Source organism: Grampus griseus (genome assembly GCF_964374135.1).
Source record: "Grampus griseus genome assembly, chromosome: 9".
In the NCBI taxonomy this organism is placed as follows: domain Eukaryota; kingdom Metazoa; phylum Chordata; class Mammalia; order Artiodactyla; family Delphinidae; genus Grampus; species Grampus griseus.
Window position 1 is genome coordinate 73,728,070 of NC_139003.1, and position 27,692 is coordinate 73,755,761.

General features: G+C 39.7%; 1 protein-coding gene across 1 annotated transcript in view; it reads left to right on the plus strand.

Annotated features, from left to right (window-relative positions):
- The window catches only part of DNAH11 (dynein axonemal heavy chain 11), a gene marked incomplete at both ends in the record, with an annotated part of 314,762 nt that overhangs the window by 264,121 nt on the left and 22,949 nt on the right, over nt 1-27,692 (plus strand). Inside the window, 9 exons of the mRNA XM_082661925.1 lie at nt 3,985-4,189; nt 5,111-5,275; nt 7,168-7,308; nt 12,265-12,435; nt 15,457-15,579; nt 19,116-19,309; nt 20,481-20,629; nt 21,477-21,604; nt 24,697-24,924. Of these exons, the coding sequence (XP_082518051.1) occupies nt 3,985-4,189; nt 5,111-5,275; nt 7,168-7,308; nt 12,265-12,435; nt 15,457-15,579; nt 19,116-19,309; nt 20,481-20,629; nt 21,477-21,604; nt 24,697-24,924 (1,504 nt within the window). The remainder of the gene's footprint in view (nt 1-3,984; nt 4,190-5,110; nt 5,276-7,167; nt 7,309-12,264; nt 12,436-15,456; nt 15,580-19,115; nt 19,310-20,480; nt 20,630-21,476; nt 21,605-24,696; nt 24,925-27,692) is intronic.

A 27,692-nucleotide genomic window follows, 5' to 3' on the forward strand; every position in this document is an offset into this window, starting at 1 on the left:
CAACTTAATAAAAAAAAGGCTTCCAAAGTAGCTTGTTGGGAAGATTTTTTCAAGCTTGGACACTTAACCAAAAACTGTGAAAGATTTTTTTTTAATTTTATTGAAGTATAGTTGATTTACAATGTTGTGTTAATTTCTGCTGTAGAGCAGAGTGATTGAGTTATACATATATATTCTTTTTCATATTCTTTTCCATTATGGTTTATCAGAGGATATTGAATATAGTTTCCTGTGCTATGCAGTAGGACCTTGCTGTTTATCCGTTTTAAATGTAATAGTTTGCATCTACTAACCCCAAACTCCCAGTCCATCCCTCTCCCTCCCCACCATCCCCTTGACAACCACAAGTCTGTTCTCTATGTCTGTGAGTCTGTTTCTGTTTTGTAGATAGGTTCATTTGTGCCATATTTTAGATTCCACATATAAATGATATCATGTGGTATTTGTCTTTCTCTTTTTGACTTACTTCACTTAGTATGATCATCTCTAGTTGCATCCATTTTACCGCAAATGGCATTATTTTGTTCTTTTTTATGGCTGAGTAGTTTTCCACTGTATGTATGTACCACCTCTTCTTTATCCATTCATCTGTCGATGAACACTTAAGTTGTTTCCATGCCTTGGCTGTTGTGAATAGTGCTGCTATGAACATAGGGTTGCATGTATCTTTTTGAATTATAGTTTCATTCAGGTATATGCCCAGAAGTGGGATTGCTGGATCATACGGTAGTTCTATTTTTAGTTTTCTGAGGAACCTCCATACTGTTTTGCATAGTAGCTGCACCAACTTACATTCCCACCAACAGTGCTGGAGGTTTCCCTTTTCTCCACATCCTCTCCAGCACTTGTTATTTGTAGACTTTTTAATGATGGCCATTCTGACGATGAGAGGTGGTACCTCATTGTAGTTTTGATGTGCATATCTCTAATAATTAGTGATGCTGAACATCTTTTCATGTGCCTACTGGCCATCTGTATGTCTTCTTTGAAGAAATGTCTATTAAGGTCTTCTGCCCATTTTTCGATTGGGTTGTTTGGTTTTTTGTTGTTGTTGCTGAGTTGTATGAGCTGTTTGTATATTTTGGAGATTAAGCCCTTGTCTGTTGCATCGTTTGCAAATAGTTTCTCCCATTCTATAGGTTTTTTTTTTCTTTCATTGTTTTTAATGGTTTTCTTTGTTGTGCAACAGTTGTAAGTTTGATTAGGTCCTAGTGGTTTATTTTTGTTTTTATTTCTGTTGTCTTGGCTGACTGACCTAAGAAAACTTTGGTATGATTTATGTCAGAGAATGTTTTGCCTATGTTCTCTTCTAGGAATTTTGTGGTGTCTTGTTTTATATTTAAGTCTTGAAGCCATTTGGAGTTTATTTTTGTGTATTGTGTGAGGGTGTGTTCTAACTTCATTGATTTACACGCAGCTGTCCAGCTTTCCCAACACCACTTGCCGAAGAGCCTGTCTTTTCCACATTGTATATTCTTGCCTCCTTTGTCGAAGATTAATTGTCCATAGGTTTGTGGAGAACTGTGAAAGTTTTTGTTGAAATATAGGATCACTACAATGGAAACAAAAGTTGAGAAATGGATGTAGACACTAGGTCATGAATCTGATCAATCTTTTGAGATTCTTAGCTGTGACGATGAAAGCTTCAGTGACTCAGTGATTTAGTGATGAAAGCTTCAGCGATTTAAAAAAACTCTGATTTTTAAATAATCTTTACACACTAAAATTGTTTTATAAAAATCTCCCTAGTCAAATAGAGTGGCCAGTGTATCAGGTACCCTTTCCTCACTATTTGATGCAAGAGACTTCATCTCAGAGCAAGACACAGTTATGAAACATCCACCAACAGCAGCCTAAGATATTATCACATTAGGGCATTCTGAGTATCTCTCCTCAAGTTTAAAAAGAGTTATTGCAAATATTGTGACATTTTAGTAAAGAGGATTCAGCGTTGCCTGAATGCTGAACTTACTATACAGTGTCTTTCTTTTGAATTGATCCAATTTACCAAAGTTGATAAATTTAGGAAGGTAACCTCTCTCCCGTAAGTCAGTGAGATAAGCAGTCACTTTTTTCCCTCATGATTATTTAAAACACTATATTTAAATTAAAAACAATATGGGCTTTGGGTAACATTCTTATCATTGTCATGATGATACCTCTATAATGAAAATATACACTAAATAGGGAAGCATTCAGAATTTTAGTAAGTATTTAAGGTAAAATAGGAGACTGAGAAGATACTCCTTGCTTCAGCCATGCTCCCAGGGTCCTTAGATGAATTTTCACTCCAACACAGTTCAGGCCACTTTGATGGAAGAATTTGAGAAGTTCCAGAGTTCATGGGTTCTGTCTGTCTGATGCCTGAGTGTAAAAATAACTTCCCCTTGGCTAGAGCCTCATAGCAGGTTCCTGGCAGGAAAAAGACCACAAAGTAGGCTGGAATTGTTTGATAGAGTTAACATAGTGACTATTTACAAAAAGAATTTGCAGGGTAAAGGGACCCCAGTAGAGGTGTTAAGGCTACATAGGATTTGCAGCAGCGGGAAGCCCTTACTGACTGTAGGCCTGAAGGTATTACCAGGTCCTCTAAGCAGAGCTATGGAACGGGTCATAGCAGGACATAGCCTTCACCAGACCACGGCCCTGAAGCTGGCAAGATCCTCTGGACCTCTCTCTCCTGCTGTACTGCTGTCTCCCACCAGTTCTTCCATTGGCCAAGCCCATCCAAAACCCGGAGGGCAAGGGAGCCCAGGTGATAACATCTTTAGGGATTAGCTACCAGCATCTGAGGTAGAGAAAAATCAGGCCCTCCCCTTGGCGGGGGAGACCGCATTCATTCATAGCTTTGCTTGCAATTACAGGAACCACATCTATCTAGGTGAAGGAAAACAGAGACTATTAGAAGGCTGCAGGGTGCCATGGCAACTGAGGGGAAGATGCAGCCAGGCTTCAAGGAAGAGGGGACCTGGAAGCCCAGAACATGCTTCCTTTGTGTTACTCTTTCATCTGAATACTGGTTTGCTTCTTCTTTTCTGGGCAACCAGGACGGTCTTTCTCTGCTGCTTGGTTCACCAGCAAGACAGAGTGACTTCAACACGAGCTTAGAGATTCCAGTTCCAACTCTCCCTTCTCTCTGTCCCAATACTAAATTCCAGGAAAGGTTACTCCTGTTGGAACAGCTCAGATGAAGTACCTGCTCCTGGGTCCCCGTGGCCAGAGCAACAGGGACACAAAAAGAAGCATGGTCGCTGAGAGCCCACCCCTGTGTGAGACAGAGCTTGCAAGGATGCTGTCCATGCATCCCACACAACAGGCTTCCTAAACTTTGCTTCTGAGCCAGTGCCAAAAGTATTAAAACTGGGTAAAGTGCCCAAGGAATTTGTATGTTTTTTATTTTTATTGCAAATTTTTTTTTGTTACCATTACTCATAGTCACATGACGGGGGCTTAGAAAAAAGAATCACTTCTGCCTAATTTTAAGTGGCTTAAATTAAGCATATTTAAGGACAAGTCTATGTGTATTTTTCATATACATAAATTTTACGTGTGTATGTATATATACACACATATATATGTATAGACACACATAAATGCATACATACTCATTTTAGTTTATCCTTAAAGAATAACAATGTTTAATATAAGATTAATCACAGAAAGCATAATATAGTAAATAAAGCTAGTATTTGTTGTTATAGATTCTTTATATGATTTATTGTGTTTAACTGTTACAGTGACACTATGAGGTGAGTACTACTATTATCACTGTTTTCCACGTAAGGAAACTTAATCATATAGAGTTTCGTGGATCATTTCTATTCCTCCTCTTACACTTTAGGGAAACAGAGAGTAGATGAAGAATCATAAATCACCTGGTTTTATGGCCTGTATACATTACTAGAATACAGGAATGGAGTGACACCTTCATATCAGTTATGGTGCCTGAGAGTCTCCTGACTGTCTTTGTTATGCCCCCTTTAGGTACATCAAGATTGGGGATAAAGAGTGTGAATTTAACCACAGCTTTCGTCTTATCCTTCACACGAAACTGGCAAATCCTCACTATAAGCCAGAATTGCAAGCTCAGACAACCCTCCTCAATTTCACGGTCACAGAAGATGGTCTGGAAGCCCAGCTGCTGGCAGAGGTTGTCAGTATTGAAAGGCCAGAGTTGGAGAAACTTAAGGTAAAAATTGTGAAATCATTCCCCCAACACTTATTCAGTGCACAGATTATAGTGCCAGACACAGGAGTGTAAGATGGGATGCCTGCCCTCCAGGATCTTTCAGTCTAATTGAGAAAACTGAGGGTGTATCTGAACAGTCAAGTAGCAGCTCAAGGGTACTTCTGATAAGTAGTTAGGATTGTGCCACAGGAGGTGGGCTAGTTGTAGGTCTTGTTTGATGCAGGGGACTAGGGCAGGCAAAGACGCATACTAGTCATGGAAGGCAGGGCTAGAGAAGCAAGTACGTGCCCTGGAAGGTTAGAAGGAAGAGAGGGATTTCCTTCCCTCTGCCCAGGGTAGAGAGCTATCTCTTCCTCGGATCAGGGTAGAGAGGGCTCTCTTTCTCTCTGCCCAGGTTATAGAGGAATGTTCCCCAGGCTTCCTCTCCCCAGGTGATTGCCTGGGCCCCTGGGAGTTTTGAACTCTCAAGCTCTGCCTCCAGGAATTAGCTGATTACTACTTAAATGTTCCGGAGAACCCGCGATTGTCTGGATCTTCCCATCTCTGTAGTTTTCAGGGTGGCAGTTGCCCCGTGACCTCAGTTCTCTGATGGGTAAGTAAGGGCTGTTATGTTTAGCTTTTTTCCTGTGTAACGATGGAAATAATGACTTTTCTGTCTTTCAATTTGAAGCAGAAACCAGAATTTTCTTCCTGTAGGTTAAATGAATGATATATGGTCATGCTCTGGACCCTGGAATGCAACCAGCTCTTACCATGCCTTCTGAATGTTTTTTTAAAGAATTAAAAAAAGTTTTGATTAGTACAATTTTAATGCTACGTGTGTTTCATCATATATGATTCCATGAAATTGATGATTAAGGAAACTCTGCTTAAAAACATGAATTTAATCACCTTTCTCACATTTTGCTTGGTTTGCCTTAGTTGGTTTTGACAAAGCACCAAAATGACTTTAAGATAGAGCTGAAGTATCTGGAGGACGACCTCCTTCTGCGTCTCTCTGAGGCAGAGGGGAGCTTTCTAGATGACACCAAACTGGTGGAGAGCCTGGAGAGAGCAAAGGCCACCGCGGCAGAGGTAGAGTGCAAGGTAGGAAAAGGCAAAGGCTGCCTGGCGGGGTTTAATGCTCTATTTGAATGAAGTGCTCGGGGTGAAAATGTAATCCAACTTGGCCGTTCTCTAAGAGTACTGACACTTCGTGGAATTCAGGTCTTTTCATAAACTGCCCTTAAAAAGTGGACTGTGTGGGATTCTGAATGGAGATAGAGGTGGTTGAACTTGTGCTTCTCCTAACGCAGGAAAGATCCAATCTTTCAGATTAGACTCTGTCAGGCTGTTATTTTTTTCCTGAGTGACTAAATTTGAAGAAAATTGGGCCCTGCTGGCTTATGTAGTCTAAAACCTTAAAAGGCTTAGCCTCCTTTGGGAAACCGACATCCTACAGTCTCACCACAGGCTTCCTGGTCTATTGTACATTTTAGAGAAATACTTAGAGTTGAAGTTTTGTTTACAGGCCTTCAGTGCTGGGAGACTGAGCCAGGGGTGATCTCCTGCTGCTCTCAAATGCGTTATTGCCCCAGGAAAGTGACATTTCCTAAAAGCTAGAAAAAAATGTTCATTTAGTCAACTTCCTGCTGAATGTCCAACATGTGTCCCAGTGTGCCTTCTGCATGCACTTTGGACGTTCACAAATGGCCACTAGCCCTTAAAATGCTGATGTTTCAAAATGAGAGGAACCCTCATTTGCTTTCTGGAGTATCCTCATTACTAAGTAATCTATTAATTACCCAGCCAAGGCTGTGTCACCACACATCCAATATATTTGTCTTAGTTTAAGCGAGGAAATGGAATCCCAGGTTACTCTATCCTTTTAAGTAAGTGAATTCCAGGTGGCTGCTAAATGGTAAAGATTAGAGCAATTAAGTAAATTAGGTCTTAGCTTTGAAGTTAACTTCTCACCGTCTCTTAAAATGTCTCTTCCTATCTTCCTAATATATTGCCATTTTGGGACTTCCCTCTCTCCTCTACATTTTCTTTATTTTCTTTTACATACAAGTATGATGAATCAAGCCTATAAAAAAAAGGTTGGACATGGGCTTCCCTGGTGGCGCAGTGGTTGGGAGTCCGCCTGCCGATGCAGGGGACACAGGTTCGTGCCCCGGTCCGGGAGGGTCCCGCATGCCGCGGAGCAGCTGGGCCCGTGAGCCATGGTCGCTGGGCATGTGCGTCCGGAGCCTGTGCTCCACGGTGGGAGGGGCCACAGCAGTGAGAGGGCCATGTACCGCAAAAAAAAGGTTGGACAAATACTGTATCTTATAAAGCCGTAGGACCAGCAGTAATCCTAGACAGAAGAGATTTGTGTCTTGAATAAAAATGAATATGTTAGTTGATGATGGTGTGCGTGTTTAATTATCACTCTGAATGTACCCAGAGGCTAATACAAAGATAAACTAAATGGAATTATATGAGCATATGGATGAGCTGGTGCAAAGTCAGAAGTAGGCAGTCACGAGTCTTTCTATAAAGGCTTTTTAGTAAGCACGGCTGTTGGATATTTTACTGACCTTGGCTGCTTTTGTATACCTTGTTGACTAATAAAGTTATTGGCATTGAATTGACCCAGCAGACTTTGCAGAGCTATCCCTGGGAGGTGATATAGCTGGGTTATTAACCCCCGAAAGAGAGAGGGGAGGCGGGAAGGTGACATTACTCAGAATAAATTCTGTAGAACCAAAAACAATCAGGTTTGTTTACTCTGTAATCATTAACACAGCTAGAGTTATGTCCATTCTCACTTAAAACTCAGCTTATAAAAAGATTTCTTTAAAATATGAATTTTATGATTTTAGAAAAGCCCAAGCACAGAGATGCCATACATGTTATCCATTTTAACACTACTAATTTCTCATTTCAGATATGTCCCTTCCATCACATAGACAATATGACGAGTAAGTTACTTATGTTGTCTGATCCCACCGTAGGTGATTGAAGCTAAAGAAAATGAAAGAAAAATCAACGAGGCCCGACAGTGTTACAGACCAGTGGCAGCAAGAGCATCTCTGCTTTATTTTGTTATTAATGACCTCAGAAAAATCAACCCCATCTATCAATTCTCTTTGAAGGTAATGATGACTAGACTAAGAAAAAATTTAAACTTGAGGAGTTCAACTTGTTTCTGGAAGTTTAAAATTTATTTTTAAGCAGTCAGTGCATACAGTAAGGAGTCTACAGGACCTAGCTTGCAAAAAAAAGCAAGACAAAGAAAAAATCCTCACTTTTCTCAGTAACTTTCTTTTATAATTTTCAATAAGGCTTTGAGATAAACTATGCAACATCACAGTACATAGTTTTTGTTCTTAAGCAGAGTCTTAAGGAGTTTAATATATATAAGGGAATTCTCCTGGAGGCTCCTCTACTTTCCTTATGAAAGTGTACATGTTTCATAAAAAGATTTCATAAAAAGTGAGAATAACTATTGATTGAGCCACTGTTACATGCAAGGCACTTTCATACTTTGGTGCATTCTTATGCCTGAAACATCTCATTAAAGTACATTATTATATCCCTATTTAAAAAACCAACATGTTCAGATTTTAAATAAATTGCCAAAGAATTCACATTTCATAATTGTAAGAGTCAGGATTTGAACCAAAGGCTGATTCCAAAGCCCATGCTCTTTACTTTGTACCATTCTGCCTCGGGGCAGTATTCATTCATTCTATCATTCAGTTTTTAAACAAATAGCTATTGAGATCAATGATAGTGCCGGATGCTGTGCTGGTTACTGAGTGTACGGTTTGGAAAACACGGATATGAGTGGAGATGTGTAGTTGTGTGTGTGTATAAAAGTGACAAATACAATGCAAGAGAACAGTAGGGATGGAGGGGCTGTTTTACTGGGGGCTCAGGGAAGGCTCAGAGGAAGTGAGATTATAGCTGATCCCTAAAGGTTACAGAGGATTTGGCCATGTAAAGAGTGTTTGGAGAAAGAAAGGATGTGTGAGATGGGAAAGAGTTTTCGAGATTCCAGGTGAATGAATCTATGTGGCTGGAGGGTAATGAGAGAGGGAGAAGATGGCAAGACATGAGTCCTGAGAGGTAGGAGGGTCTAGATCACATGAGGTCTATGCTGGGGAGTTTGGATTATAGCGTGTGGGCAAAAAGAAGCCATTGAAAGGCTGTAAGCAGATAACTGCCATGATGGCAGAAGACTCAGAAGTGAACAGACTTATGGTTTGAAGCTAGAATAATCAGCCCTTGGAGATGGGTTGGATACGGGCAAAAATAAAGAGGAAGAGTCACGAATAACTAGCAAGTGTCTAGTAATGTGAAACACGTGCAGAAATTCTGAGAAGCACAGTGGGATTGGATTTTAGAACAGCTGCAGGGTAGAAGGAGAAAAATAAAACCGCCCAGGAATACTCAACTACCAAAACTAGGCTAAGGTATTACAAGGAAAGAAAACTACAGAGCAGCCCCCGCCAGCATAATCTATTATGCTCACGTGGGATTTATGCCAGGAATGCAAGTTGATTAAACATGAAAAAACCACACAATGTAGTTCTTCATATTAATAGAATAAAAAAGAGAAAAATCATATAATAATTCCAATGGATGCAGACAAAGAACTTGACAAATTTCAACACCTGGTTAAAAAAGAAAAAAAAGAAACTGAGCAAACTGGGAATAGATGGTAACTTCTCTGTGTGATAAAGGGCATCTGTAAAAATTTTCAGCTAACATTATACTTCATGTTGAAAAATTGAATGCTTTCCCCTAAGATCAGGAACAAAACGATGATATCTTCTCTTAACACTTCTATTCAGTACTGCACTGGAGGTTATAGCCAGTGAAGTAATACAATAAAAGACACAGAAATTTTAAAAGAAGAAGAAAAACTGTCTTTTTTTTTTTTTCACAGATGACCTGACCAGGTGTGTAGAAAATCATAAGAAATCTACAAAAAAGCTGAAGTGAGTTTTTAGCAAGATGGCAGGATATAAAGTCAATATACAAAATTCATTGTATTTCTATATATGAGGAACAAACAACTGAAAAATAAAAGTAATACCTCAATACTCTTTACAATAGCATCCAAAATCTTGGAACTCTTAGGGATGATTTTAACAAAACAAATACAAATCTGCATACTAAAAGCTACAAAACATTGTTAAGAAAATTAAAGGAGGTCTAACTAAATGGTGAGAGAGACCATGTTTATGGCTTGGAGCAGTCAATATTATTAAGATTTCAGTTCTCTCCAAATTAATCTATAGTTTTAATTCAGTCTTAATCAAAATCCAAGAAGGCTTTTTTGTAGAAATTGGCAAACTGATTCTAAAATTTGTGTAGAAATGCAGAGTATTTAAAAATAACTAAATAATGAAAAAGAAGAACAAATGTGGAAGACTTACAGTACATGATTTCGAGACTTACTACACTGATTGGCCTAAAGAAAAATACACTGATCAATGGCACAGAATAGACAGTCCAGCAGCAGACCCACAAATGTATGGTCAACTGATTTTTTGCAGTGAATGCCAAGACAATTCAATGAGGAGGGGATAGTTTTTACAAGTGGTGCTGGGACGACTGGATATCCACTTGGAATAAAAAGAACCTCAGCCACTACATTACTCTAGATACAAAATGAGCTCAAAATGAATAAGGTAAACTATAAAATTTCTAGGAGAACAATAGAAGAAAATGTTTGGGCTTTGGGTTAGGCAAAGATTTATTCTTAGGATAACAGAGAAAGAAAAAAAAATTGATAAATTGCACCTTATCAAATTAAAAATTTATCGTCTTGAAAAGACATGAAGAAAATGAAAAGACAAGCCATAGACCAGTAAGTTATTTCCAATACACATGTTTAACAAAGAACTTATATCAGAATAGAAAACTCAATAGTAAGACAACGCAATTAAAAAAATAGAAAGGTTTGTGCATGTATACTAAGACATAAGTATTGCCCACAAACACATTTTTAAGATGCTCAGCAGACATCAGAGAAATGCAAAGTAAAAGCAGAATGACGTATTACCGTATACCCAGTAGAATGGCTAAAATTTTACAAGACTGTCAGTAACAAGTGTTAGCACCGATGTGGTACTGCAACTCTTTCATGTTGCTGGTGGGGATGCAAAGTGTTAAAACCATTTTGGAAAACAATTTGTTAGTTTCTCATAATGTTATACATACACTTACAAAATGATCCTAACATTTTTACTCTAAGTATTTACCCAAAGGAAATGAAAACATATGTGCACTCAAAAACAAAGTACTACAAGTACATACTTATATGATCCTAAAATGAATCTGGTGTGACAGAAACATTCAGCAGTGGGCAGGGGTAGGTATCGTGGTGGGAACGGATTGCAGCGAGGCACATGAGAACTTCTGGCGGGGGGTGACATGAATAGAACGTTTCTACATTTTGATTGCAGTGATTGTTACGGAAGTATATATATTTGTCAAAACTCGAGCTGTATACTTAATGGTGCGTTTTATTGTGTGTAAATTAAAAATTGATTTTAAAATGTAAATATTAAATGAGTACTTTGTTAATACCTTCTTACTAATATTTACTATATGTCTGTCATTGTAGGGTTTTACTTTCAGTCAAATATACATAATTCAAGGCCAATCAGTCTGTGGTCTTTGGCCCCTGTCCACCAGCCAAAAATTTTAATATTTTATGTTATATCTATTTATAGATATAGATATTTAGATATATTTACCTATGTGTTTATGTAGATATATGTAAAAATGTATTCAGCCCCATTGTTACCAAGGCATACAATGGAGTAAGAAAGAAATATTGAGTGATTTTAAAAAGAACAAGATAATCAAAGGGGATCACAAAAGTACATGGGTGGAATAATAGAAACAAAAAAATAACCTGTTAAAAAATGGGCAAAGAACTTGAATAGACATTTTTCCAAAGAAGACATACAAATGACCAACAAGCATTTGAAAAGATGTTCAACATCACTAATCTTTAGGAAAATGGAAATCAAAATCGCAATGAGATACCATTTCACAACTATTAAGATAGCTACAAGATTAAAAAAAAGGAAAAGAAAGAAAGAAAATAGCAAGTGTTGGCAGCTATCTGGAGAAACTGGAACCCTTTTGAACTGTTGGAAGGATTGTAAAATGGTGCAATTACTTTGGGAAACAATATGACAGTTCTTTAAAAAAAATTGCCATATGATTCAGCAGCTCCACTTCTGGACGTATACCCAAAACAATCGAAATATGGTCTCAAAGAGATACTTGTACACCCATGTTCATAGTATCATTCACGACAGACAAAAGGTGGAAGCAAACCAAATGTCCGTCACTGGATGAACAGATAAATTAAAATGTTGTACGTACACACAATGGAATATTATTTAGCCTTAAAACGGAAGGCTAAATTCTGACACATGCTACAGCATAGATTAACGTTGAAGACATTATATTAAGCGAAACAAACCTGTCACAATAAGACAAATACTATATAATTCCACTATATTAGGTATCTAGAGCAGTCAAACTTACAGAAACAGAATGTAGAACAGTGATTGCCAAGGGCTGGGGGGAGAGGGAATAGGGAGTTATAATTAAATGAGTTTTTTAAATGAGTTCTTGTTTAACAGTGTTTCAGTTGTTCAAGAAGAAAACATTTTGGAGATTGGTTGTACCACAGTGTGAAAATACTTAATACTACTTAACGGTACACTTAAAACTATTAAGACAGTAAATTTACACTTTGGGTATTTTACCACAATTAACAATAAAAATATAAATTTTTTAAAAGCGCATGGGTAGAAGAAGAGAGGACAGTGCAATTCAATTGGTCAGGGAGGAAATGTAGGTAGATTTTATGAAATAATGTTAAAAATAATAGTAATGATAGCAAACTTTGAATGAGCACTTACCATGTGCCGGAAGCTGTTCTAAGAGCTCATAGAATCCTTGTAAAACCCGTCCTGTTCTCTCTCCCCATAGATAAACTGTAGCCTGTGTGCCTGAGACTAGCTAGACATCCAGCCACCAGTTGTCACCCTTTAACGGTCACTTGTATTCCCTAGGCTTTCAACATGCTGTTCCACAGAGCCATCGAGCAGGCTGACAAGGTAGAGGACACGCCGGGACGCATCTCAGTCCTGACCGAGAGCATCACCCACGCCGTCTTCCTCTACACCAGCCAGGCGCTGTTTGAGAAGGACAAACTCACCTTCCTGTCCCAGATGGCTTTTCAGGTAAGGAAATCAGTCACTCAAAAGCAGCCCCAGAACCAAAGTCACGCATCTCTGTTTATTATGTACTGCTGCTGAAGTGAAGTTGTTTTGGAAGCTCTTCGCAGCATGAGGAGAGTTTCCGTTTCGCAGAGGGAACTTGGGCACGTGACAAACTGCTAGTAAGTCAGGGTGCATTGGCTTGGGAGGGTTTGCACTTTGGGCAGCCACATCAGCTGTCATCCTGAAAAACAGGTCAATGAGACATTGGCCTCACCTTCCCAGGTCCTGTACAGACCTCCCAGGTACTCCCGGGGAGTTCCTTGGAGAGAATCTCAAGCTCAGCTTTCCAGATCTGAGTGCCCCTAGGAGATTTTCAGAGCCCCTTTAAAAAACAGTGAATGGGTGAAGGGAGCTCCACATTTCACGCTCCTAACTTCAGTGAGACCTACTACCCTTTTACTCTTTTTGATGTGGACTTCTGCAATAGATTCTGTTTAAATAAAAGTGCCCGTGATGAGAAAGAAACATTGAGGACCACATTCCTAGATGAAATAAGAATGTGGTCCTTTTATTAGTTCATTTACTGTATATCTTTTTCTATCAGTTCAAATTGTGATGAAAGATGTCATTTCTTTTGTGTCCTCCCAAGTGCCTTGCTCAAAGAAGGCATTTTAAAATACCCGCTGTTCAGGGAGATCAGCTCGGTGCCTTGTGACCACCTAGAAGGGTGGGGTAGGGAGGGTGGGAGGGAGACGAAAGAGGGAGGGGATATTGGGCTATTTGTATGCATATAGCTGATGCACTTCGTTATACAGCAGAAACTAACACACCATTGTAAAGCAATTATATGCCAATAAAGATGTTAAAAAAATAAATAAAATAAAATAAAATACCTGCTGTTAATAGTGATAAATTAGCACTTCTTTCAATACTTTTGGTATTAATAGATTCCTTTGGGTTAAAAAAGTAATATATGGGTGTAATCACTTTATAATGTATGTGATAAACAGGAGTAATGCATTACAAAACAAAATTTTTCTTTTCAGTTTTCTCCCAATTTTATTGAGATATAGTTGACACATGACGTATTATGTGTTCAGTGTAATGATCTTATATATGTATATGTTATGAAATGATTACCCAATAAGTGTAGTTAACATTCGTCACCGCACATAGTTAACATTTTTTTTTTCCGTGATGAGAACTTTTAAGATCTACTCTTTTAGCAACTTTCGAATATACAGTACACTAATGTTAACTATAGTCACCGTGCTGTACATGACATCCCAGGACTTATGTTATAACTGCAAGTTTATACCTTTTGACTAGCTTCATCCATTTCTACACCCCTCAGCACCCACCTCTGACAACCACCAGTTTGTTCTCTGTATCTGTGATTCTGTTTTTTAAGATTTCACATAAAAGTGAGATCATACAGTGTTTATCTTTCTCTGTGTGACTTTTTTCCTTAGCATAATGCCCTGAAGGTCCATCCTTACTGTTGCAAATGACAGGATCTCCTTCTTTTTATGGCTGAATAATATTCCATTGTATATATGTGTGTACATATGTATACATTATACACACACACGCACACACACACATATATATACACCACATTTTCTTCATCCATTCATCCATATGTGGACACTTAGGTTGTTTTTATGACTTGGCTATTGTAAATAATGCTGCAATGAACATAGTACAGATATCTTTTTGAGATAGTGATTTCATTTCCTATGAATATACACCCAGAAGTAGAACTGCTGGATTCTGTAATAGTTGTAGTTTTAATTTTTTGAGGAACCTCCTTACAATTTTCCATAGTAGCCACACCAATTTACATTCCCACCAACAGTGTACACATCCTCACCAGCATTTGTTCGTCTCTTGTCTTTTTGCTAATAGCCATCCTAACAGGTGTGAGGTGATATCTCATGTGGTTTTAATTTGCATTTCCCTGATGATTCGTGATGTTGAGCACTTTTTCATGTTATCTGTCAGCCGTTTGTATGCCTTCTTTGGTAGAATGCCTATTCAGTTCCTCCGCCCATTTTTTAATCAGATTGTGGGTTTTGCTGAAATTTTTGTGTTTATACATATTGTTCATGAACAGTAATGGACTAGGGATGATAAAACATGACATGCATACACATGCGTGCACATCTATTTAAAACTTCTTTTTAGAATATCTAGACAAATTATAATCTATCTGAAATACTGACAGTCTACATAAATCAAAGCTTCATATATATTTGGACAATTTCTTGTGTGTTGAAATAAATCAAATTGAATTAAGAAAAATTATCCAATAAGATATTTTGATACATGTTACCACCCATAATGCATTTTGAAAATATCTAGAATTTTTAAGTAGCACAAACCTCAAACATTTTACCTGCTTAATTTTATAAGGTGTTACAGTTTTTATGAGGAAATTAGAAATATGTCATTTGTGCCCTCCACTCAAGTGTTTTATGGACTCCTTAACAATTCTGTAACCAGAATGTCTAAAGTTTCAGTTCGTGATGTGTTTGCTTAGTTGTGTCTGTAAAACAGCAATTTCCAGTTTTTCTCAGCATAATCTCCCATATAAGAAAAATCTTTTATACATCTTGCAGTTTATTGGATATAATTTCTATACCAGGACTAACTTACAATACTAGTTTTACCTTTTGTTTAGTAATTCAATCCATTGTCATCTGAGGCTTTCTCAATTTGTATAACAAGTTTCAAGACAAGTTTGATCTAACAGTAGAAGGCTAAATATGAAAGCATATTTCAAATATGCTGCTAATAGGCACGGGTATTAAAATTGAAATAAACCAGGCTTCGTAATTATTTGCTATTCGATTTCTAATCAAGATTTTGAGATCACGAGCATAATCTGAGATTCCTTATTTCAACTACAGAGCAGATATATATCTATAGGAATTCTCAGAAGGCTTACTTCTGTCTGTTCAATCATATCTATTAAGTGGTGACTGCGTCCTCGATTTTGATGCAAGCCAAATGACCTTTTCAATTTTGTGTACTCTCAAGATTTTGCTGAGAAAGAAAGAGATAGATCCTCTTGAATTGGATTTCCTGCTTCGGTTCACAGTTGAATACGCTTACATGAGTCCTGTTGACTTCCTAACTAATCAGTCATGGAGCGCTATTAAGGTATGTTAGGAACATGATTTTTCAATTGCTAAATCTTGTTTCAAATCTCTGTTCTCTAAGATGTAGAAATGTAGTTTAAAAAATACAGGTGATATACACCATTTCCGTTGTAGATATATGCTGTCTTTAGTTTTTTGAAGAACTTCCCATACTCTTTTCCACAGTGGCTGCACCAATTTACATTTCCACAAACATCTACTAGTTTCCCTTTTCTTATTTGGAAGTAAAGGAACTTGTGACCTATTTGTGGATGGGAAAGTTGTTAATAAATATGTATAATGTATAGGACCTTTGGTTAAAGTCGAGGAATATATTGGGTTGGCCAAAAGGTTCATTCGTTTTTTTCTGTAAATGGCTCTGGTAGCACTTAGTTGTCTTTAACTTCATTCAAAACCATTTTGTTAGATTGTGTGTGACAGCTGTCATATCAGCGTGCATTTTAAAAAGAAGACTTATCGGGCTTCCCTGATGGCGCAATGGTTAAGAATCTGCCTGCCAGTGCAGGAGACACAGGTTCGAGCCCTGGTCCTGGAAGATCCCACATGCCTCGGAGCTACTAAGTCAGTGTGCCACAACTACTGGGCCTGCGCTGTAGAGCCCGTGAGCCACAACTACTGAAGCCTGCGTGCCTAGAGCTCACGCTCTGCAACAAGAGAAGCCACCGCAATGAGAAGCCCGCACACCGCAACAAAGAGTAGCTCCCGCTCACCGCAACTAGAGAAAGCCTGTGCGCAGCAACGAAGACCCAACGCAGTGAAAAATAAATTGATTAATTAACTAATTAATTTTAAAAAAGACTTATCAGAATTGGTGAATCTGGGGCTTCCCTGGTGGCGCAGTGGTTGAGAATCCGCCTGCCAGTGCAGGGGACACGGGTTCGAGCCCTGGTCCGGGAAGATCCCACATGCTGGAGAGCAACTAAGCCCGTGTGCCACAACTACTGAGCCTGTGCTCTAGAGCCCATGAGCCACGACTACTGAGCCTGTGCGCCACAACTACTGAATCCCACGTGCCTAGATCCCGTGCTCTGCAACAAGAGAAGCCACCGCCATGAGAAGCCCACGCACCACAACAAAGAGTAGCTCCTGCTCGCCACAACTAAAGAAAGCCTGTGTGCAGCAATGAAGACCCAACAAAGCCAAAAAGAAAGTAATTAATTATTCAAAATTGGTGAATTTTTGTGTAGCCATTTTAATATTAAAGTTGGAAGAAAAAAAGCAACATTTTCAGCATATTATGCTTTATTACTTCAAGAAAGGTAAAAATGCAACTGAAATGAAAAAAGAGATTTGTGCAGTGTATGGAGAAGGTGCTGTGACTGATCGAACGTGTCAAAAGTGGTTTGCAAAGTTGCATGCTGGAGATTTCTTGCTGGACGATGCTCCACAGTCGGGTAGACCAGTTGAAGTTGATAGCGATCAAATTGAGACATTAATTGAGGACAATCAACATTATACCACGTGGGAGATAGCCGACATACTCAAAATACCCAAATCAAGCATTGAAAATCATTTGCACCAGCTTGGTTATGTTAATTGCTTTAATGTTTGGGTTCTACATAAGTTAAGCAAAAAAAACCTTCTTGACCATATTTCCCCAAGTGATTCTCTTCTTAAACGTAATGAAAATGTTCCGTTTTTAAAACAAATTGTGATGGGTGATGAAAAGTGGATACTGTACAGTAATGTGGAACAGAAGAGATAGTGGGGCAAGTGAAATGAGCCACCACCAACCATACCAAAGGCCGGTCTCACTTCATCCAAAGAAGGTGATGTTGTGTATATGGTGGGATTGGAAGGGAGTGTCCTCTATTATGAGCTCCTTCCAGAAAACCAAACGATTAATTCCAACAGGTACTGCTCCCAATTAGACCAACTGAAAGCAGCACTCGATGAAAAGCATCCAGCATTAGTCAACAGGAAACGCATAATCTTCCATCAGGACAACGCAAGAACGCATGTTTCTCTGATGACCAGGCAAAAACTGTTACAGCTTGGCTGGGAAGTTCTGATTCATCAGCCGTATTCACCAGGCATTGCACCTTCGGATTTCCATCTTTACAAAATTCTCTTAACGGAAAAATTTTCCGTTCCCTGGAAGACTGTAAAAGGCACCTGGAACAGTTCTTTGTTCAAAAAGATAAGAGTTTTGGGAAGATGGAATTATGAAGTTGCCTGAAAAATGGCAGAAGGTAATAAAACAAAAGGGTGAATACGTTGTTCAATAAAATTCTTGGTGAAAATGAAAAATGTGTCCTTTATTTTTACTTAAAAAACAAAGGCACTTTTTGGTCAACCCAATGAATAATCTTTTTTCAGTTGACCTGTATCTAGTTTCTTTATTTTGTTTTCTTTTTTATAATATTTCTCTGCTTTTTCAAAATAGTTTTGTTAATTTATACAGCAATATAGTAATTTACTATAATTGTAAAATGATTAGGCAGAGCAGAATGCTGTAGAGGAAAAAGTGGTCGTATTCTTCAACACCAGTCATCAATCCTTATTCCATTTTTCTGTTAGAAGATCCTATTATTAAAAGTTTATTCTCTGAGGCTCTGGAATTCCTCAGAGATGCTCATCATAGGCTAAGTTTCACCCTACTCTTTTTTTCTAAAGCAGAAACATTTCTATGTATTAAAAATAACTATGTTCTTCCTTACTTTTATAGTGCGTTTAGATTTTTTTAAATATTGGTTTGTTTGTGTGGGCTCTTCGCTGCAGTGCACGGGCTTCTCTCTAGTTGTGGCGTGCGGGTTTTCTCTTCTCAAGTTGTGGCGCACGGGCTCCAGGACACGTGGGCTCTGTGGTTTGCGATAAGCAGGCTCAGTGGCCCCGTGGTATGTGGGATCTTAGTTCCCCGACCAGGGGTTGAACCTGCGTCCCCTGCATCGGAAGGCAGATTCTTTACCGCTGGACCACCAGGGAAGTCCCCTAGGTTTTATTTTTTAATAGCATTTTTAATTAGATTATTACTTTAGAATTACAAGTTCAAGTTCAGTTGTGTATCAGTCAGGCTCTCGGCAGAAAACAAATGGCACATGAAAGTGTGATTTTTAAGAAAAGTTGAACAAAGAGTATATTTTTATAATATGGGAATAAAGATGAGGAGACAAACCAGGGATGGGGATGGAAAAAGGTGGAAAAGGGGCAGTTACCGAAACTACTGAGAAATGAAGTTATGGGAGAGAGCCTACCTTTGGAACCTGTGGCATTCTGTAAAGAAACATAGCCATTGCCAAACTATGTCACCACAGGAAAGAGCTGGGGAAGAAATGCCCTCGCCTCTCTTCTCCAGCCCTTTTGCCAGTGGTTCCTATTGGTCAAACCCAACCAGGCCAGAGAACCGGGGAGCTTTGTTCAAGCCATCCTTAGCAGTCACCCTCTTTGCAGGGCAGGAAAGGGTACAGAGTAAATCTAGAGAGGAAACAAACACTATCCAGCACAAGTTACTTACACAGGGTTTGATACATTCATCTTTATCTCAAACCCAAAGCTATTCTACACCCCATTCCCATCTGTTCCCCTACTGTATTACAGGCGGTAGCCCTCATGGAAGCGTTCCAAGGCCTAGACCGAGATGTGGAAGGATCAGCGAAGCAGTGGAGGAAGTGGGCAGAATCCGAGTGTCCAGAAAAAGAAAAGTTGCCACAAGAGTGGAAGAAGAAAAGTTTAATACAGAAGCTGATTATTTTGAGAGCAGTGCGCCCTGACAGAATGACACATGCTCTCAGGTGGGCGCAGTTAGCACTTTGGGAAATGCAAGTTAACCTAGAGGAAACTTTGTCTTAAGGACTAGAAGTATCTGGTGGACGTGTTTATGGTTCACGTTCATGAAAAGTGATTCTGCAGAAATTTTTATACTGCAATCACTACTTTTGTTCAAATCTGCTAACATTGAACAGTGTGCTAGTCTGTTGGCAGACTGAACGTATTCTTCCTGAAAAGCTTAATTCTGAAAGCAATAGGGGAAACAGGGAACCTATGGAAATATTCTAGGAAGAGAGCTGGCAGAGTTCAGAGGCCAGGAACGTGCATTACCCAAGTGTGATTCCCATTGTTTATATTTAGAGCGGCCCTTTGGCTCCAGAGATTTTGCACATCAAACAAAAAATGAATGCCTTTCGTGGATTCACTCATAGTCCTATAACTTTACAACCAACAGGATTTAAAAGCAGAAATGCCTGCCTACATCTTGGTTTAAGTGTCCCTTTCCTTTGCCCTTTTGGCTCCTAAATGGTAATACGGTGCTTAATTCTAATTTGAATTCAACAGTCAAAGAGTTCCCAGGTTCCTTCCCTAGCGAGCTGCTTTTTTGTCAGCAGCATTCACTAGCCTCAGGTTTTCTTCCTTGGCTTTGTCTGTTCAGCCTATTTTCCCTCTGCAGAAGCCCCCGCCACACCCTACTTTACAAGTTAATTCTGTTTAGTCGTCCTTACTTTCTGCTAAATCTGATGCTGCTGGCAAATAATCCCTGCTTAATTGAGCTTCCCTGTGTTAACAACACCCCAAAAAGCATTTGTATATTCATGAGAAGCCCAACAGGCTGGAAAATTGCACTGTGGCAAATCTAATGAACTGTTAATAAGTAACGGGGGCTCTGGCAGGGGATTTGGGGGATACAAAGCCATATGCAGGCTTTGGATGGTTCTCAGAGGAGAGTCTCGGTAGACCCCCAAAATGGAAGGTAGGCTTCTGATTTTCAGAGCTTCTAAAGCAGAGAGGGATTTCACGGACTCAACTGCATAAATCTAGTGTGGATTCGTATTGTCATTCTTACAAAACATCTCGTGTAATAAACATAGTTTGCTTCCTTCCCGTGCCTGTGGTTTAAGCTGATTCAAGCTGTGACACATTTCAAGGTCAGAGGCGCTGATCCTCTCTTTGGCATTATTCTTTTTACAGGAATTTCGTGGAGGAAAAACTGGGTACGAAGTATGTGGAGAGAACCAGATTGGACTTAGTTAAAGCATTTGAAGAAAGCAGCCCAGCCACCCCAGTATTCTTCATCCTCTCCCCAGGGGTAGATGCCCTTAAAGACCTAGAGATCCTCGGTGAGTGGCCGGGAGGCTGGCCACCCAGCCCTGCCTCTCACCCGTCGCCAACGCAGCCTTCCTTTCAGCTCATAGTTATCTTAGTTGCTTTTTTCTTTTCTTTCTCATTTGTTGGAGATTGAGTGTATGGAAAATGTAAGGTTAATAACACTGTAGTCTGGAGAAATGTTTAAATGGAACATTCCTCCGGTTGGCATAATGCAAGTTTCTTTTGTACTGTTCTCCACCTTTTGACTAGATGAGGGCCAGAGGGCAATTTTCTCCATGCTCTTGTAATCTTGTGCCCCCTGTGACTCAATAATGGTCATTAGAGCAAGCCTATTTGATTGTGAAAGGCACTGTCGCTTTGTGCCTTGGATTACTATCCCCCACGACCTGCACGGAGAATTCCAGGTTAATAGAGCTGTGACCTGACTGTGCTGGATTCAAGCACAGCTTCACAAGGTGAGGGGCTCCTGCATTTACCCAATGAGCCAATCCGGTCAAAAAATGATGTGATATCTACCCCATGTTGCTCCTTTTTATGAGGGCAATGCTTTGCTACTCCTGCAAGAGTTTGTAAAGCTGGGTAACAATGCTTGCCATCTATCAAAATGTCAAAAGCTTTATTACCACAAAACCAGAGGAACTGATTTCCATAGGTTTTGCTAATGCTTGTGAGGAAGCAGCTGTTGAGAGCTTGAAATCATGCTTGTTGAAACGACAGAGGTTCAGTTTGGATTCTTCAGGAAAGTGACCTGGAAGGTGGCGGCAGTAACCACAGATGGACATCGGACCACAGGATTTCAGACTCTTCTCACCTCTCCTTGGTTCACTTTTCCTCTCGCCATGTTGTGTCCTCCCACAGGCAAAAGACTTGGGTTTACAACTGACTCGGGAAAATTCCACAATGTGTCTTTAGGACAAGGTCAGGAGATGGTGGCAGAAATGGCCCTGGAGAAAGCTTCCCGAGGAGGACACTGGGTCATACTCCAAGTGAGTAATTACGTTTTCCTGAAAACACTGGGAGTGAACATGGACGGGCAGTGCAGAGCACCCCTGCCCAGCGGGAATGAGCCTTTCACACAGCACACGGTGATCTGCTGCTGGGGGGCATGGCGTTCTCTCAGCAGTAATGACACCTCCAAGGGTGACAAGGAGCTCTGCTGACAAGGTTGACTATCATTTTTTGAGGGATTTTCTAGCCATTGTGCTTGAAAATTTTAAATATTACAGGGAGCCCCATCGTTCTCCTGACTTACGGATATCTGGAACACTCCAATAGTGCTTGAGGACAGACTGGCTCGTATGGAATACTAAGACGGTTGTCACAATATCTCTCATTTGCATGTGGCTTTAAAGTTGACAGAGTGTTTTTTCATATCTCATTATGTCACGTAACTCTGACTGCCCATAACTAGTTGTGTCTTATTCCCTTTGCTTATAAATTAAGGGGTTGAGTACTTGGTCCCTTTCGCCTTTCTAGGACTCACATTTTATGTGTCTATGATTCTACAATCCAGTGTCCTTTGGGGTGGTTCCCTTCACTGGGGATTCTAGTGTCGACCGAAAAAAACAAAAACAAAAAAAAACGGACGAGAGAGCTGTGAATTCAGTTTTATTTGGGACTTAATGAGGACTGTAGCCTGGGAGACAGCCTCTCAGCTCTGAGGAACTGATCCGAAGAGGTAGCAGGGGAGAGGTCAGTATCTCTGTGTTTCTGGTGAAGGGGGTACATGCAGTCAGGCACACATCTCGGTTGAAGGTTGCTGCTAGCCACGAGGAGCAGATGTTTCCATTCATGATTTTAGTGCTTTTCTAGGTATGAGAAGATGCAAGGAATTGAGCTCATAAAATTTTCTCCTGAAAATATCTAACTATCTGAAGGCCTGTTCTACCAGATTTTCCCAGAGCACAGAAAGCCTCATTCCTGATCTCTGCCCTGAGCTCCTTTCAGGGTGTATTGAAAGTCAGCCACTGCAGTGGCTAGTGCCTTTGTTCATATAGAACCAGATGGCGAGTGACATTTTTTAGTTTGTACCAGCAAGAATCCAGAAACCAGTGGAGCCCAGGCAAGCTTTAGGGGGCACCTAGGGGCCGAGCTAACTCCAAGCTCACTCCTTCCTCAGCAGGGTGCGCCAGCTGTCTCAGCAGGTCTGGAAATGGCCATTTGACTTGCAGCACAGTGATCCCAAAGGTTCTTATTTATATGTCAGGCTCTTTACTAGGCAACTTGTAGGATACATCATCTCTAATCATCACAGCAAAGTTGCAAGGGTAGGTATTGCCATCCCATTATAAAGGTGAGAAAACTGAGCCTCAGAGTGGCTTGGAGAGCCTCAAGGCCACACAGCAGGCAAGTGGCAGAGTCTGTCCGCCAGCAGGCGACGTTCTTTCAGCTAGCCCACACTGCCACCCTCATGCAGATATGACATTGGCCTTCCTTAATTTCTCCAGTATCTGGGGTTGATGCATTCTGCGTTTCTGCTTGAAATAAAATTGGATTCACTAAGAAACTGCCCAGTGTCCAAGAAGAATATAACCTTCTGGGAGAGTAAAACCTACTGCTTAGATGAGACTTCAGTATGGGGACTTGGGATGGTGTGTCCCTTCTGAGCCTCACAGAGTCGGACGGGTAACAGTGGAGGTTTTGTTTTTCCAGAGATAGCAGTTGTTGCTGGGTCCGTTGGGTAGATGCTGAGCTCTCCCCACAAAAGAGAACGTTCTTTGCGAGTTCTCATGCATCCGGCAGCTCAGACTGGAGAGAAACTGGGAGGGGTACAGTCCTTCTCAAGAGAACATAGTGGTCAAAGTAAAATGTTTCTGTTATTTTTATATCTGTGCTGCGCTACCCGTCCCCCCCCCCAAAAAAAAATGCAAGTTGTAAGTTTTACCGTTAAAAAACGTCTCAAAAGACCTTATTTGGTGAAGGATCTCCTTTTGGGTATCTATTTTAGACCTTTGATTTTTGTTTTCAGTGGTAAGCCGGTAACTTAGAATGTAACTTTCACTAGTTCTCTCCACACATGGAATAATTGGAGAGGAGAGACTATCCCAGGCTTTTTGGCAGCTTCTGAAGGTTTCTAGGATACATTTGATTGGCAGTTAAAAGAGAAGCATTCTTTGACGAATGAGAAGCCCAGCATAATAGGAACTTGTTATATTGTTTGTAATTTACATTAAATTCTGTCAGCGTAGGCAGATGATATGTATGCACATGTTAATGAGTTCCTAACCAAACTCTGCACTGGTCAATTACTATGATCAGAGATAGCCCCTCTAAGGATATTTAGTTGGCGTTTTATCAAAAACCCACACTACAGAGAAAACTATCACTAAGGTAGCAGACTGGCGCGATCTTTGTCTCAGATGCACACCAGATGATTTGTGAATCAATATAATGGAAAAAAATCATTTTTCATGGGCAACATGGGTGGTTTTCAAGATACGTGTATTGGCTAAAAATGTCGCACAAACACTGCTACCCTTGGACAAATGGCCGCAAGAATCTAGCCAGTCTCAAAGCCAGTATCCTCAAGAATGGTTCCCAGGCTGGATTCCAGAGAATGCCAGTGTACAACGATGGCTCGCTTGGAGATTTTTCTGTTCCCTGACTCCAAAGTCACTGTTAAAATATTTTTATGTTTGTTTCATATACTAATGAGTAGGAGTTTGAGTAGAGGAGATTTCCGTCAGTAACAATGAAGTAGGGGATCAGGTGCATTTCTAGCCTTTAGTTTTTATACTTGATTAAACTAACCCAGATAAGTCTTAGTAATTGAGTTTGAACTGTAACAAAGAAAAGTGTCAAGAACTCCATCTCAGAAGTGATTGGCGGGTGTTGGAAGTGAGTGTTAGAAGGAGATTTTGTTTTACAAAGACAAACTGTAGTGATTTGGAGCACTTAAAGTGTTCAGTGTTCAATTCTGACTTGGTTTATTTTTTTTCCCTAATGCGCTAGTAAAGGAAACTTTAAATCGTGGTTCTCTGAGTTTCCAACTCATTCATGTACAGGAGAATGTTGTAATCCTATAATTTAAGTAATGTACTTCAGTCTCACAGGAATTCTAAACCATGCTGTTTTTCAGAATGTCCATTTGGTAGCCAAGTGGCTCGGAACCTTGGAGAAACTCCTTGAAAGATTCAGCCAGGGAAGCCACAGAGATTACAGGGTTTTCATGAGTGCTGCATCTGCACCTACACCAAATGAACATGTCATCCCTCCAGGACTCCTGGAAAATTCCATCAAGATTACTAATGAGCCCCCCACAGGAATGCTGGCCAATTTGCATGCTGCACTCGACAACTTTGATCAGGTAAGAATGCAGAAGCAGCCTGGTCTGACACTGAAGTCCAGGTCTTCTTACAAGACTGTGAGACCTAAAACCACAGCCACACGTGTAACGAGAATGAACCACGTACCTTTCTGAGGAGCTTGCTTATTGAAGACAAACATGGCAGACTAGTATCTCTAACCATAGAAAGAGAAAAAGCCATTGTTCTTATTGACGTCGTTGAGAAGATTGATGACGCTAATGATGACGTGGCAGGAGTTTTAGTATATGACTTAATATTTTGATCTGGTTTTGATATTAGTCAATTTAAAGCCCTTCTTTTTAGATTATCTCCATCCTGCCTTCAGATTTACATTTTCACGTCCTTCCAAAATAAAACAAATAAATTAGTACCTTTATAAATTAATGATAGTTCTATTACCATTAGTCTGCTTGTTCAAATTACCACATCTGTCTGTGTCATAATCAAGTCTGTCAGTTTCCTTTGTTGCTATTTCTCTGAGCTCCCATTCCTTCCTCTAATTTCTTAGAAATCCTTGATAAACAGCATTCTTATTAGGAGAAGTAGAATAAGCCCAAAAGAGGAAACACGTATGATGTGGTGATAAATATTCAGCCTCCTGTTAGAAATGTTATTATCCTCTATGAAACATGCCCACATGCTTAACTTTTTCTCTAGGTCCCTCTGGGCTAAGATGAGAAAACCAACATTATGAAGGCATTAAAATAATTGGCCACCTAAGAATATAGTTTTGAAGAATACAGTTAATTGCTCAATTCAGTAATTGAGTAGTTTGTGCCTGTTTACCCAATGGGCTGTGTAAACAAAAGGCACTCAAAAACTCTGTTGAGTCTGTTACATGTTTGAAGTATCCTTTTTTGCAAACTAAGACAGGCATGTATTTTATCTTCCCTCAATTTATAATTCCTGGCCATCTGTGACATTCTCAAGCTCTCTCTCTCAAAGTAAGTACAAAAGAGGAGTTTGACGTATTTAAATAGGATTTATCCAACTTCCCAGAACAATTGTCTTTATTTGTGAAAAGTGAGCAGTTCATGAGTAAACAGGCTTCAGCCCAGTTGTCCTTCAGCTTTTTTTGGGTAAGCATCTCTCTGATAATCTGATAAAACTATGGATACTCTCCCCAGGGAAATGCACACTAAAAAAAAATTGTTGCATACAATCATAGGGATGACCAGATCCCCCAAAGCCTATGCATGAATTCCTTCCCCAGTTAAGAACAGCATGTTCTAGTTTATTTATGAAAGTATCAGGTTTTTTTTTTACTGCTACTTGGAAAACCCCTTACAATAATTGGTTACATTTATTGAAAAGGGTCTTAAGAACTTCAGGGGGGAATATTTCTTATCTACTGGAAAGGCTCCTCTGAAATATTAAGATTAAATGTGTTCATAAGTAGCAAAAGCAAAGCTAATCAATGTGATTCACTAAATAAACTTTCCATCAAACCTATTCTAGCCCAAACCTGAGATTTTAAAGCTTTGTGACCACCTAGAGGGGTGGGATAGGGAGTGTGGGAGGGAGATGCAAGAGGGAGGAGATATGGGGATATATGTATATGTATAGCTGATTCACTTTGTTATAAAGCAGAAACTAACACACCATTGTAAAGCAATTATACGCCAATAAAGATGTTTAAAAAAAAAGATTCTAAAGAAAATCTAAAAATTTAAAGTCTTTTATGAATTCTGAACTGTTATTATGTTAGAAAAAAATGTGGGTTTTATTCAGATTATGTAATTCAAGGGTACTAGCCTGTGCTCCCTGGCTATCTGTGTATAGGTTTCTAGAACCCTTTTATCAGTTAGAATTATGAAGGAAGTACAAAACAACAGTGGCCTAAACAAGGTTAAAAAAGGTATTTCTGCCACATGAGAATTCAGGAGCTAGGTCATTCAGAGCTCCTTTGTGTCACCACAAAGTTGTCATCAACCCAGTTTGCTTACATTTCACCATTTCTAGGATGGGCTTGCTGTGGTCCCAAGTGGCAGTGAGGGTGGCAGCTCCCATAGCTGTGTTCCAGAAAGTAGGATGAGAGAAGGAACAAAGAAGATGACAAAGGGACCATGTTTGCTTTCTTGTAAAGATTCATTCTGCAAGTTAATACACAATACTTCTTTCAACTTATTGGTCAGACTAATTCACACTGCGTTACCTAGCTGCAAGAGAGGCTGGAACAGTAAATCTATCTTGGGCAGTGTATGCCCAGCTAAAAGTCAGCAGGAAGGCACTTGAGGGCGGGCAGATAGTGGTCTCCATCACAGACCTCCTCCTCTCCCAAGTCTCCTTGTATCATCCTGGATGTTCTGTGTCACTGCCGTGGCCCTATCTTGTTGAAGCCTGTGACGTGGACAGAGGGTGATGAATGCCATCTACCTTGGTTCTCATTTGGGTTAGGTAAATGGGTCCCAGTTGCTCCTATTGCCTGGCTGCCCTTCTTGGATGAGAAAAGCACCTAAGGGATCTAGACAAGTTAACTGTTCTGTTTAGGTATTTTCATTTTTCATGCTTTGATTTTCAAGTCAAATTAAATCTGTGTTCTTAATCTTCTCCCCAAGTCAGAATTTATCCTCAAATTTTGACATGTGTATTCATAGCGAACAAAGTACATTTGATATTGATCCTTTATTACCTTGAACATTCTAGAATATTTATGTAAATATGATCAGTAAGTGACCAAGATGTAAAGAACCTTTTCTTTAGGATGCTGCCTACCTAACCCTCTTTCAGCTCAGTAGCGCTGCCTCTTGAAGATGTCATAAATGTT